The sequence below is a fragment of the Dama dama genome, chromosome 12 (genome assembly GCF_033118175.1).
Source record: "Dama dama isolate Ldn47 chromosome 12, ASM3311817v1, whole genome shotgun sequence".
Classification (NCBI taxonomy): Eukaryota; Metazoa; Chordata; class Mammalia; order Artiodactyla; family Cervidae; genus Dama; species Dama dama.
Genome location: NC_083692.1, coordinates 16,460,611 through 16,473,604, shown reverse-complemented (window position 1 = coordinate 16,473,604; position 12,994 = coordinate 16,460,611). Strand labels below are relative to the sequence as shown.

Below are 12,994 nucleotides of genomic sequence, written 5' to 3'. Positions count from 1 at the left end.
CAGTGCATGTCAGCATGGTCTCTAAATGTCAAAAGAAAGGAATTGAATCTGAGCAGAGGAAGTTTGGAAAGGTGAGGACATGGAGGGAAGGGTGACCTGGTTAGATGGGGTCTCCTCTCTGCCATTACGTGAGCTGTCAGGTTGTAAATAAAAATACACGAACAGTCAGAACAATTAGGCCAACATTAACTACCCCATGGTACAAAGCTGCCGTGCTACTCTAAGGCGAAAGTCTTACAGTCTTATATGCTCGTCTCATCGTGGAAAGTGTGAATTGAATTTGAAGCAGAATGTAGAATGAGCCCTTCCCCTGGTCAGTAGAGCTGCCTGCATGCCTGTATCACGTAGGGGTTAAGAACTGGAATTTGCATTCTGGCCCAGTCACTTTCCAGCTGGGTGACTTTAGTGAAATTAACTTTACTTCTCTGAGCTCCAGGCTCCTCATCTATAAAAGGGAGCATATTAAAGAAGATAATGTGATAAATAAATAAGGTAATATGTAAATGTGTAATGCTTATATAGTGTTATATAACACTGATATATAAATAAGAGTGCCTAGCACCCAGCAAGCTCTATAAATGTTAATTGTTGCTATCATCAGTCATCAGCCTTACAGGTCTGTGGGGGCGAGGGCCTGGGAAGGGTCTTTTCCCTGAGAATTGAGGGTGATTGTGTGGAGCTGAGGAGGAAACACCTCGTGTGGATGGTGGAGAAGCAGAGGTGAACACCAGGAGGGGACCGATTGAGTGTGGAGCTGGAGGGCTGGGCTTTAAAGAAAGTAGGGAAAAACCAGGGGACTTTTCTGTTGGTCCAGTGGTTAAGACTCCTCTCTTCCAACGCAGGGGACACAGGTTCGATCCCTAGTCAGGGAACTAAGATCCCACATGCTGTGTGGCACAGCCAAAAGATAAAAACAAATAAAAATAATTTTTAAATAAAGTAAAGTAGGGAAAACCAGACAATGCCCCTAACCTTCAAGTCTCCACCTGGGAACTCAGTGTTTAAAGAGCAGACAACTTCATGTGAAGCTGAGCGATCTTAGTGACTTGAAAATCTCCACACAGAGAGGGCCATGGTTTCCCTTCTTGGCAAGTTACCGACCAGATCCAGCCATCGCTCTCTGCAGAGCAGGAGACCAGGGTGCCCTTATTCCCGTCACCCTGTCTCCCCAAGGTGGGAGGTGAGGGAGAACATGTGCTCTCATTGTCCGGAGTTAAAGCTCCATTCTGCAAAATGGCCAAAGCAATCAGCAAGTGATGGAGTAGCTCTTAAAAAGAAACCTGGCATTTAATTAACTTTTCAAAGTGCTGGTTCAGCAACCTCTGTGTTTTACATTTTGAATATTGAACAAGCATCTCTAATCGGATCTGAATTGCTTCTGGGCCTCCCCGGGTGGAGGGCACCTGCTGAGCTTTTGAACACCAGGGAATCCCAGCTGAGTCTCGGGAAAGCCAGTCCAGGGTCACTTGGGAATGGAACCTTTAGTCCGTGAGGCCATTTCCTTCCTCCCCTCAGCCTGTCACTTGTGTTAGGAGGAAGGGCTTCCCTGGTGGCTCAGGTGGTAAAGAATCTGCCCGCAGTGTAGGAGACCCACGTTCGATCCCTGGGTTGGGAAGATCCCCTGAAGAAGGGAATGGCTATCCACTCCAGGATTCTTGCCTGGAGAATTCCATGGATAGAGGAGTCTGGTGGGCTATAGTCCATGGGGTCACAAAGAGTTGGACACGACTGAGCAACTAACACACAGAGGAGAAAGCAGGCGACTCAGAAGGACGAGGCAAAAAGGCTTACCTCCTGCTGCTTAGCAGCTAGCAAGTTCAGCCTGCTCTCTGACATAAGGTTTCAGGCAGTGATTCTCACATCCATGACTGGGTTCCTTTTCTAGAAATTACTCCCTCAGGGGGCCTGGGGTGACGCCTAGCACATGGACACTGCAAAAGCTTCCCAGGGGTGATTCTCTTGTGGTCCACTGGTTAAGAACTCGTGTAAAGGGTTCTCTCAAGCTTTCAATGAGCTGTCTGTTGTCTCCTGTAAGTATGGGAAACATGTGAGCCCAGTAAATCCAAGCATCGCTTGGGGAGCCCCGGGGACAGCTAAGAATCAGCGGGTACCTGCTTTTGCAAGGGCTCGGGGCAGCGTGTTTGGAATCTAGGGTGGCAGGTGGGAGATGGGGAGTCTCGTTTCAGCCTCACTGCCCACCGGCTCTGTGGCGTGGACAGAAGCACACGGCGCGGCGCCCACGGTCCCAGTCTGTGTGACATGGTGCTCCTGGAGCCTGCGGCTGCCTCATGTCCAGAACTGATGCTGATAGACACGAGAGTCCCTGACGATCCCAGAGCGTGCTGGGTCTCTATACAGTGGGCTCACCAGTATGATAGTTGCCAGGTTCCCAAACCATCTCACAGCACTTCTGGGGAAGCTACAAGGGCGATGAGTGACCAGAAGCCCGGGGCGGAGCTGGCCGCCGCTCTGCAGTCCTCCCGCCTCGGGGTTGGACCGGCTCACACCGTGTCCCCGGAAATGTGTCTGCGAGGAAGAGATGACCCAGAACCTCTGTCCCCTCCGTCAGCCTCCACCCACCCACACAGCCTGGGAAAGACAGGACTGCAGCCCCACGTCCTTCCTTCTCTGGTTACCTACTGGGCAGTGATAGAACACCATGTTTTCATTTTTTTTTTTAACCTGTCACCAGCAATTTTAAAAATGCACTCTACATCATGACAGGGTATATCTATATATATAAACCTAAAAAAAAAACTTACGTGATATTTATCTTTACGATTTGCAATACACTCTCGTCACTATTCTTTGCTATTGAACAAAAAGAAAGATTAAAAAAGAAAAGCTGGTGGTGATCCTGTAAATGGGTTTCACGGCTCACTAATGGGTCACGACCTGTGGCTTGAAAATCCTTGTGCTGGATTCAACGTCACCGCATGGCCTGAGGTGCCTCTGGGGACCGACTGGGCAGGTATAGTAAATCTGTGAAGTGGGGATTATTTCAGAATAGCACCTTAAATTTTATCACTGAGGTACAGAAGTTATTTGCATAGTCACAGTTCTGTAAAGAAAGGAACCCTCTGCCTGTTTTCCTGAAGCACGCATCCCACTGCCTTTTGCTTTCTCACTTTTGGTAACTGCATAGCAGCTGCAGGAAATACTTCACTTGCTCCTTCACTTCTGTTGGAAAACTGGCACTGCAGGTTCAGTGATGAACACCTAGTTCAGTTCAGTTCAGTCATGTCCGACTCTTTGCGACCCTACAGACTGCAGCACACCAGGCCTCCCTGTCCATCACCAACTCCTGGAGTTTACTCAGACTCATGTCCATGGAGTTAGTGATGCCATCCAACCATCTCATCTTCTGTCGTCCCCTTCTCCTCCTGCCTTCAATCTTTCCCAGCCTCAGCTAGTAGGGACCCCTCAGTTCTAAGAGGGCAGAGCTTAGGCTCCCAGTGGGGAGAGGGTTGGGCACAGCCCAGCTTCCCCGAGTTTTCCTTAAGGGAATTTAAGTGCAGTATTGCCAGGGTTTGTATTTGAAGAATTCAGAAATCCAGATTTTTTTTTTTTTTTTTGGTACAAAATATACCAATTTGGACACCAAATTCATGTTAAAATAGAACAAAATGAAACCAAATCAAAATCAGCAGTGTTGTGGCATAGCCCAAACTTACCTGAAGCTCGGGTATGGCCTGAAAGTGGCCCCTTGTTCTACAGGCAGGGTTTCATGCCGTTTCTCTGGGGCCCCACCCAGGTTCCCACTAGGCTTTCCATATCCTGAACAGAAAGCTCACCCAGAACCTGCTATTTCTGGCAGGAGAGATGGAGAGACAGACAGAATGCCACCCGAGGACATCCCTGCCCTCTATGCCTGGGGGCCGTGGTCTCTAGTTCCAACTCCTTCCCTGTGGGATGCAACGAGATGCTCGAAGATCCTGGGCTACCCCGAGAGTGGGACGGAGCAGGACGTAGGCTCACCAGCAGTTACATCGATTCAGATGATGAGTGAATAAATGGCAATTAATCAGCCTTCCCCCGAAGAGTAGCCTTATCGTTATGGTTTCCTTCCGACCGAGTCACTGCTGCTGCTTCCCCTGGCACAGGGCTTTGGAAGGAACGATTCTGTTAAGACTCCTGAGGGTAACCAGGGACGGCACTGCCCCTTCTGTAGAGTGGGAAGGCGCTGGCCTGGGAGACCACCCTCCTGTAGCCTGTTCCTCCCCTCTGATCCCGGTTTCCATCCAAGCCCTCCTGCTGCTGGTGACAGAGGACTGGGCCCTTCGGACAGCGGGTTTATAGTGTTCAACTTCACCACAACAGTCAGAGGCAGTGGTCCCAGGGCTTACTTTCCTGTTCCCTTCTTGGGGAGAATTATTTGCATTTTTGCAGAAGGTGCCGGTTGGTTCCGAGGTCACTTTTCCTGGGGAGGGACTTCTCAGGCATCCTGCCTCCCAGCCATTATGGCATTGCCGTCACCCTGTGCCCGCACTGATCATGGTGATTGATCTCTGACTCAAAAGAATTCATAAAAAAAACAAATACTCTGTTATGACAGAGATCGTCACACATACAGAAAAGTAATCTCTGTGTAACGCACACTCAAGTTCCCAGGAATTCTAATCCAAGCAGGTCACTACTGAGCCTCTGAGAAATGGTGGTCTTAAGTCTTCTAAGTAAGACTGGCTAAAGGCTGAAGACCGTTAAAGTTAAGATGTATTCCCCCTCCCCTAGACAGCTGATCCAGAAGTCTCTCACTGCTGGGCCCAGCGATCCGCAGGTCTGACAAGCTTCCCAGATGATTCTAACACACGTTCAGGTTGGAGAACCCAGGCCTCACATAAGCATGTGAATAGGCCACCATCACTCACAGGGCCTTGCGGTCCTTCCCGTGGGGGAGGCAAGAAGTCAGGCGTGAACTGCATGGCTGGTTCATCCTCTTCTGCTCACGGGGAGCTACATGTGTTAGCACAACAGCTCCAAACGAGACCCACGGCCTCAGTCCTAAGAGTGTGCTCCTGTAAATTGATCAGTTCATTGTTGAAAGAAAAAGAAGGCACGGTATCATCCACACCGCTTTTGAGTTTTAAGCTTCTCCTTCAATTTAAGCACTTGAGCTCAACAACTTAATGTGGAGACATGCTGAAAAAAGGACATAAGAAGGCATTACCGTCATTGTCTCTCATCGGTTGTGGGCCTTGGTCTATAAAGAGGAATCCAGACAAATAGATCACTTGAGTTATTCTCATTTTACCCTAGTATTGAAACACCCTGCCAGCGTGCCACACCAGTGCAGAGACTAGCAGGTTCTCATAAACTTTGTCTCTCTCTCTCTTTTTCAGGTCAAGAAGGAGGGCTTCTAAAGAAATAGAAGAGTATGTTTCCAGTATTCTTATGGCATCTTGTGTGACCCTAGTCAGCCATGCGGTCTGTGCGGTCCTCATCAATTCAGCCTTTCTTGAATGTAGCATCTGAAAATAGACAATAGGGAGTGGGCTGGGCTCGGGCAGGAGATTGGAGCGCTAGTCAAGGGTTCACCGAATGCTGCTTCTGCAGCTGAAGGGCTGGACTCTGGCGTCGATGCCCATGTCCTGTCTCCCACCCTTTGGTTCTTAGATGGTACATTCAGGTGTCAACAGTACTGACCCTTAGGTTCTGCTTTATCGACGCAGATGGGCAGAAGTAACACCAGCCTTCTAATCCTAGCCTCCTCCCCAGACATATCAAAGAGAAAGAAGGCAGGTTTCTAGGTGAAGACGGAGTGTGCAGGTAGGACCACCGGGCTCACACCTGTGGGGTGGGAGGACCATCACTTCGCAGTTGGTGTGATGCTGCTGATAGGATGGTACAGCTTGTGTGCCGTGCACAAACCAACTGACGAAGCAGGTCTGACCGGGCTGCTGGAGGAAGGTGGGTCCAGAGACATTTTCACCTAGGAAAAGGAATGGAAGCAGTCAAAATGTAATAGGTTGTTCCTTCCTGTGTTTGAAACTCACTTCCTCCTTTCTTTTCCTTCTCTTTGGGGGGCAGCCGCCGCCTCAGACAGCAGAGCCTGGATAGATCAGATGACGGAGGAGGTAAGATGCCCGTGGAGGAAGTCAGAAGGGCTTCCAGAGACGTCCCAGAGCATCTCCTGGGCTACAGCAAGGTGCCACTTGCTGCAGGCTTTACTGGACACATCCCTGTGGCCTCGTCCTAGCCTGTCGGTTGCATCTCTGTGCCTGGCCGAGTGCTGCCGCCCCTGCCTGGGGTCCCTTCCCACTTCCTTATCCATTAATCCTCCTCATCCTTCAGCACTCAGCCAGAAGCATCACCTCCTCTGAACTGTCTTCCCTTTCCATCCCACCCCCCCTCTCTGACTCAGGTATTGTTTCTCCATGAGCCCACAACCTCCTGGGCAAACCTCCTCTGTAATGACCACCCCCACAGCAATAGTAGCTGGTACTTACTAGCTCTTTATTATGTCTCAGGCACTGTTCTCCCAATTTATAGATGCTAAAGCATTTCATTTTCATAGCAGCCCTCCGAGGTAGTACTGTTTTTATCCCCCTTTTATATTTGAGGAAACTAAAGTACAGAGAGATTGAGTTGCCTGTGGTCACAGGGCTAAGTGACCCTCATGCTTTTTAACTCTCTGTTGGCTCAGTTGTTCTTCCCACCAGGCTGTAAGCTCCTTGATAGTGGACACCGTGCCTCATTTACCTTTGCATCTCTAGTGCATGGCACCTAGTTGGTTAAAGGCTGACGCTGTAAATGAGGGAGAAATAGCACTTCAGTGGCCAGCAGCCATGTCACAGCTGAAGCCCCTGTTCAAAACTCTAGAAGAGATAAAGTTTGTGTGTACCTTTTGCAGGAAACCTACTAGAGGGGAGGTTATCTTTAGGACCTGAATGATCAAAGCCTCTTTTTTAACTCACATATTTACCATTTCCTCAGTCTGTTCCTTTGTGTAGAGCTCAATTTCCATCTAGTATCATTTTCCTTGTGCCTGAAGCACTTCGTGTAACATTTTATTTTTTTGTAGAGCGGGTCCTCTGGCAACAAATTCTCTCAGTCTTGTTCTCTGAAAATGTCTTTACTTTTCACCTGATCAAGAATTCTGGGCTGACAACTCTGTTTTTCCTTTTAGTCTTTTAGATACTCAGTTCGTTGTCCTTTGGCTTGCTTTGTCTGCTGAGAAGTCAGTGGTCATCCTTATCTTTGTTCCCCTGTATGCACTGTCTTTTTCTCCTGCTTTTAAGACTTATTTTCCCTTATCTGTTATTTTCAGCAATTTGGTCACGATGTGCCTTGTTGGGGTTTACTTTGGGTTTATCCTGCTTGAACATCTTGAGTCTGTGGATTTATGGTTTTCATCAGATTCAGATAATTGTAGCCATTGTTTCTTTTGGTTTAATTGAAGCGTGGTTGATGTACAGTGTTATGCTGGTATCAGGTGTGCCATGTGTTGGTTTGACGTTTGCATCCATTAGTGATCTCATGATGAATCTCTCCCCATGCAAGTTACTACGATTTTATTGACCATATTCCTTATGCTGTATATAACTTCCCAGTGGTTTATTTACTTTATCACTGGAAGTTTGTACCTCTTAATCCTGTTCCCCAATTTCACCCCACCCCCTGCTCTGGCAGCCACCTGTTTGTTCTCTGTGTGTATAAACCTGGTTTTGTTTCCTGTTTGTTTTGTTTTTTAGATTCCACACATAAGTGAGATCATATGGTATTTGTCGTCCTCTGTCTGATTTATTTCACTTAAGCCTAACACCCTCCAGGCCCATCCATGTTGTCACATCAGCAAGATTTCACTGTTCATGGCTGAGCAACATTCCACTGTGTGTGTGTGTGTGTGTGTGTGTGTGTCTGTGAGTGCATATATTCTGTGCTAAGTCACTTCAGTCACCTGACTCTTTGCAACTCCATGGACTGTAGTCCACCAGGCTCCTCTGCCCATGGGATTTCCCAGGCAAGAATCCTGAAGTGGGTTGCCATTTCCTTCTCCAGGCGATCTTCCTGACCCAGGGATCGAACCTGGGTCTCCTGCGTCTCCTGCATTGGCAGACGGGTTCTTTACCACTAGCACCACCTGGGAAGCCCCACATATATTTACACTGTATATATATATATATATATATATATATATATAGAAGCAACTTAGCACACAGCGCACATAGATACATACATATATATACACACACACGTGTATACATACACGCACATATACACGCACATATACACACACACAAATGTATATATGTGCACACATGTATATATGCGCACACACATGTATACATGCACATACATGTATACACACGCACATACACACATATACACATACATGTACACAGCAATACACATACATGTATATACGCACACGTACACATACATGTATATACACACATACACATATACACACATACATGTGTTTGTACATGTACGGGTGTGTGTGTGCTGTGTGCTAAGTTGCTTCAGTCATGTCCGACTCTGCGACCCTTCGACTGTAGCCTGCCTGGCGTTTCTGTCCATGGGATTCTCCAGGCAAGAATACTGGAATGGGTTTGCCATTTCCTCCTCCAGGGGATCTTCCTGACCCAGGGATCGAACCCTGTGTCTCTCAAGTCTCCTGCATTGGCAGGCAGGTTGTTTACCACTAGCGCCACCAGGGAAGCCTTGTATATGTATGTGTGTGTGTATATATACACACACACCATATCTTCCTTATCCATTCATCTATCTGTGGACACTTCGGTTGTTTCTCGAATCCCGGCCACCTAAACTTTGACCTGTGTCTCCTCAACTCAGCCAGACCTCCCCGTGCCCCACTCGGCGTTCCCTCCCCTGTACCAGTGCCCAGGAAGCACCTCTAAGCCAAAGCCAGGGTGACTGCAGGGCCCGCTTCATTCATTTCCCTTTCCTCAGGGATCTCAGTTCTGTGTTACCTCTTGTCCACTGTGTGAAAACAGCTGTTTCCTGTATTTTTTCCAGTTTTCCGATTGTTTATTTGGGAGGAAGGCAAGTCTGGTACCAGCTACTCTCTCATGGCTAGAAGTGGAGTTCCAAAGCCTTCTATTCGCTAACCTTTGCATGTGACCAAGGTGAAAGGGAGAATTAAATCTGTGGAACATAGATGATTCTCTGTGCCATAGCTACTGCACAGGATTAGAGTGAGAGTCATATAGGACAGTTATGAGTATGCCAGGCGGGTGGTTAAAATACAGGTTCCCAGAGTTTGGGGGGACATGTGCACACTGCTATATTCAGAGTGAATAGCCAACAAGGGCCTGTGTATAGCGCAGGGAACACTGCTCCGTGTTAAGTGCCAGCCTGGGTGGCGGGGGGCTTTTGGGGGACAATGTGTTTAGTGCTTGGTTGCCCAGTTGTGTCTGACTCTTTGCAACCCCGTGGACTGTAGCCCGTCAGGCTCCTCTGTCCATGGGATTCTCCAGGCAAGAGTACTGGAGTGGGTAGCTGTTATCTCCTCCAAGGGATCTTCCCCAGCCAGGGAACAAACCCAGGTCTCCCACACTGCAGGCAGATTTTTTTACCATCTGAACCACTGAGGAAGCCCTGGGGGAGAATGGATACATGCGTATATGTGGCTGAGTCCCTTTGCTGTTCGCCTGAAACCATCACGACATTGTCAATTGGTTACACCCCAGTACAAAATAAAAAGTTTAAAAATACAGATTCCCAGGCCACTGGCAAAGCAGAAGCTGGAGTTGGGGCCCCGGGAATCTGCATCAAAGTAAGCTCCCCAGATAAATATTTTGCGCACTGAAGTTTGACAACCCTGCTGTGATGCCTTCAAAGCCAGGACTGAGGACAGGAGAGGGAGTCGTGTGCACAAGTACTTCTGTCTCATCTTGTCCCATAGGGGTATGAAGGTAGAAAGGTAGTCTCTAGAGGTCAGGAATTGAGTCTGCACTCGCTCTAGGAGTTAGTAAGAGCCCCTGAGTCTCCTCCCATCATTCTTCACCACTTTCATTGCTTTTCCGTTGTCTCTCATCAACAAGTTCATCTATTTTTGCCAGATATTCCCCCTCAGCTCTTCTCACTCAATTCCTCTCAGCTGCCAAGCTACTCCATCCACCAATAATTCCTGCTGGTGCTGGTCAACAAGGTACCCTGCGCTTCTGTCCCCAGAGTCTGTCTTCCCAGACGTGTTCCTGGGCCGTCCTCTGCCGCCGCTACAGTGACAGCTATGATGCTCACTGATTGGTGGCTTCTGCCACACTTCGGGCTGGCCTGTCCTCAGAGACTGTGGCCTCAGCCGTTGGTTACACAGGGCTGCAGGGCAACCACTCAGGAGGATGTGCCAATGGACTCAAGGAGGCAGGATCCCTACCAGGTGGTCAAGGTATGGTGTGCTTGGAAGCTGTGATGCCGATAATGCTGGAGTGCTCATTGAATTCCTGGTCTGCAGGTCTACTCAAATGGAACTCTTCACACCTCTTCCCACCCTGGCTTGGACTTCTTTTCAACTCCCCTCAAAGGCCTTCTGAAATCCTCCCTTCTCCATTTTTGTCAATTGGGAGAAAAAGAAAGTGTTAGTCACTCAGTCGTATTTGACTCTTTGCAGCCCCCTGGACTGTAGCCCGCCAGGCTCCACTGTCCATGGAATTCTCCAGGCAAGAATACTGGAGTGGGTTGCCATTCCCTTCTCTAAAGGATCTTCCCAACACCAGGGGTCGAACCCAGGTCTCCTGCATCACTGACTGATTCTTGACTGTCTGAGCCACCAGGGAAGCCCTCAATTGTGTGAAAATGCTCCATTTCAAGGAGTAACTATATCACAGCAAAACCCTCTGAATACTGAAGTTTACATCCATCACACATGCATCATTAGAAGGCAGTGCTGGTTGCCATTGTGGCGTCATCACGTTAGAATCAAATTGTTGCAGCTTTTGGCATCTCTATATGCCTTGGTGTCCAGGCCTGCCATTTGACTTGTTGAGAGATTGAGGCTTAAGCACTATTACACAGGATCATCGGGCTGAATAGGGACTCCAGTCCTCTGACTCCCAGGGGAGCTTTCTGTTCTCTTGCCACGGTCTCCACCAGCACCATGTGCCAGCTATGGAGCCTAGTGTTGCACATTTTTTTCCTCATCGAGTTCTCAAACCTGTGGGAGAGTTTTTTTTAATATAAGTTTTATTGAGGTCTGATTTGCATATGATAGACTGCATTCATTCAAAGTGCACAGTGTGAATTTTTACAGCTGAGTATACCCACTGAAACCTCCATCACCATCAACTTACAGAACATTCCCATCACCCCCAGAAGTTGCTCTCGCTCTTTTCAGTCCATCCTCCCTCTGCCCCTGTCTCTAGGCAACTGCGATCTCTTTTTTGTCATGATAGAGTGGTTTGTAGTTTCTGAAATTGACTTTTTTCACTCATTAGAATGATTTTGAGATCCATCCAGCTGGTGGTGTGTATCATTACCCGGTTCATTTTTATTGATAATATTCCCTTGCATGGATACATAGCACATTTTGGTTATCTTGGTTATCTATTCACCTGTTAAAAGACATTTTAATTGGCCATCATCCCCATTTTAAGGACGGGGAGACTAAGGCAAAGAAAGGCAACCTTGCCGAAGGTCATATGACCAGTAAGTGGCAACACCAGGGTTTGGAAGGCAGCTGTGTTCACCATGTATTACTAGCATAGCACAGGCCAGCACCAGGATTTGAACGCATATCTTGGCCCCAGAGTTCCTGCTCTTGACCTTTGGGCTATAACAAATAGCACAACCCTCCGCTGTGTTGGCATCTCCTTGCACAGGTCAGTTGTGTAAATGTCAGCTCCCCAGTGTGTAAGATAGAATGCTGGCATGATTGATAGGATGCTTGATGCAATTCCATTAAGGAAGGAGAGAAGAAAGTCACTGTTTTTGGAGAATACCTCTGGTATTCTTTTCCCCTTCATAAACTTGGAATGTGAAAATTTTGATTTGACCTTTATTTTGGCTCCAGGGGTTTGAAGCAAAAAAAAAGCCTTTCTTGTCAGAGTACACTTGATGTTACCTTCTAGGAGGTATGTCTCTGCCCTGGCATAAATCTGTTTTCCATGCAGTTATTCCTGAGTCCTTTAATGGAAAATCAGTTCATATGTTACACTTCACACTCGACTTAGTCCATTTCACTGTATGTGAATGTTTAGAATCCATTTTGCAGTAGGAATCATATGTTACATATAACTAGTCTCTAGAATTATCTTTGCTCAGGGAATTACTTGGTTGGCTAGTTAAGGCTGCTCCTTTGAACTTGGAATAGCCAGTGGGTGGGGAAACTCCATGAATGATTGCCCTGAACCATCCTGGACACTCATTCGGCAATGACGTTAAACAGATCTCTGGGCACCTGTGAGGAAACCTACTGGTTCCCTTAATAAAATCACATCTGGGGGCTTCTCTGGTGGCTCAGTATTAAAGAATCCGCCTGCCAATGCAGGAGACACTGGTTTGATCTGTGGTTCAGGAAGATCCCACATGCCTCGGAGCAGCTAAGGCCATATGCCTATGCTCTAGAGCCTGGGAGTTGCAACTACAGACACAACTGCTGAGGTTGGCATGCCCTAGACCGCTTGCTTCATAACAGGAGAAGCCACCATAACGAGAACCCTGCACACAGCAACTAGAGAATAGCCCCCGCTCGCTGCAACTAAAGAAAAGCCCACGCAGCAGCCAAGACCCAGCACCGCCAAATAAATAAATACACTTTTTTAATTAAAAAAATAAAATCACATCCGGGTTCTTTGAGGTCATCAGTGAGGCGTATTCTCACCTGGGAAGGGGCCACTCGTCTTCTGGTACTTGGTAGGGCTGCGTGATTGATGAGCCATCTCAAAGGAGAAGATGAACCTCCAGGAACAGAAGTGAGGAGCCAAGGTCCAGGGCCTCCTCTGAGCCTCTTGGAGATGAACCTTCACCGAGGAAAACCAGGGGGACTTCATGAAACATCTCCTGTGGCCAGTGCTGCTCCAGGTCTCAGAAATAG

The 12,994-nt window shown here is 47.9% G+C and overlaps 1 protein-coding gene across 1 annotated transcript in view; it reads left to right on the top strand.

Moving 5' to 3' along the window:
• Positions 1 to 12,994, top strand: part of IFT43 (intraflagellar transport 43) — a 110,886-nt gene that overhangs the window by 76,911 nt on the left and 20,981 nt on the right. The window contains exons 4-5 of the mRNA XM_061156561.1: positions 5,340 to 5,372; positions 6,028 to 6,074. Coding sequence (XP_061012544.1) covers positions 5,340 to 5,372; positions 6,028 to 6,074 — 80 coding nt within the window. The remainder of the gene's footprint in view (positions 1 to 5,339; positions 5,373 to 6,027; positions 6,075 to 12,994) is intronic.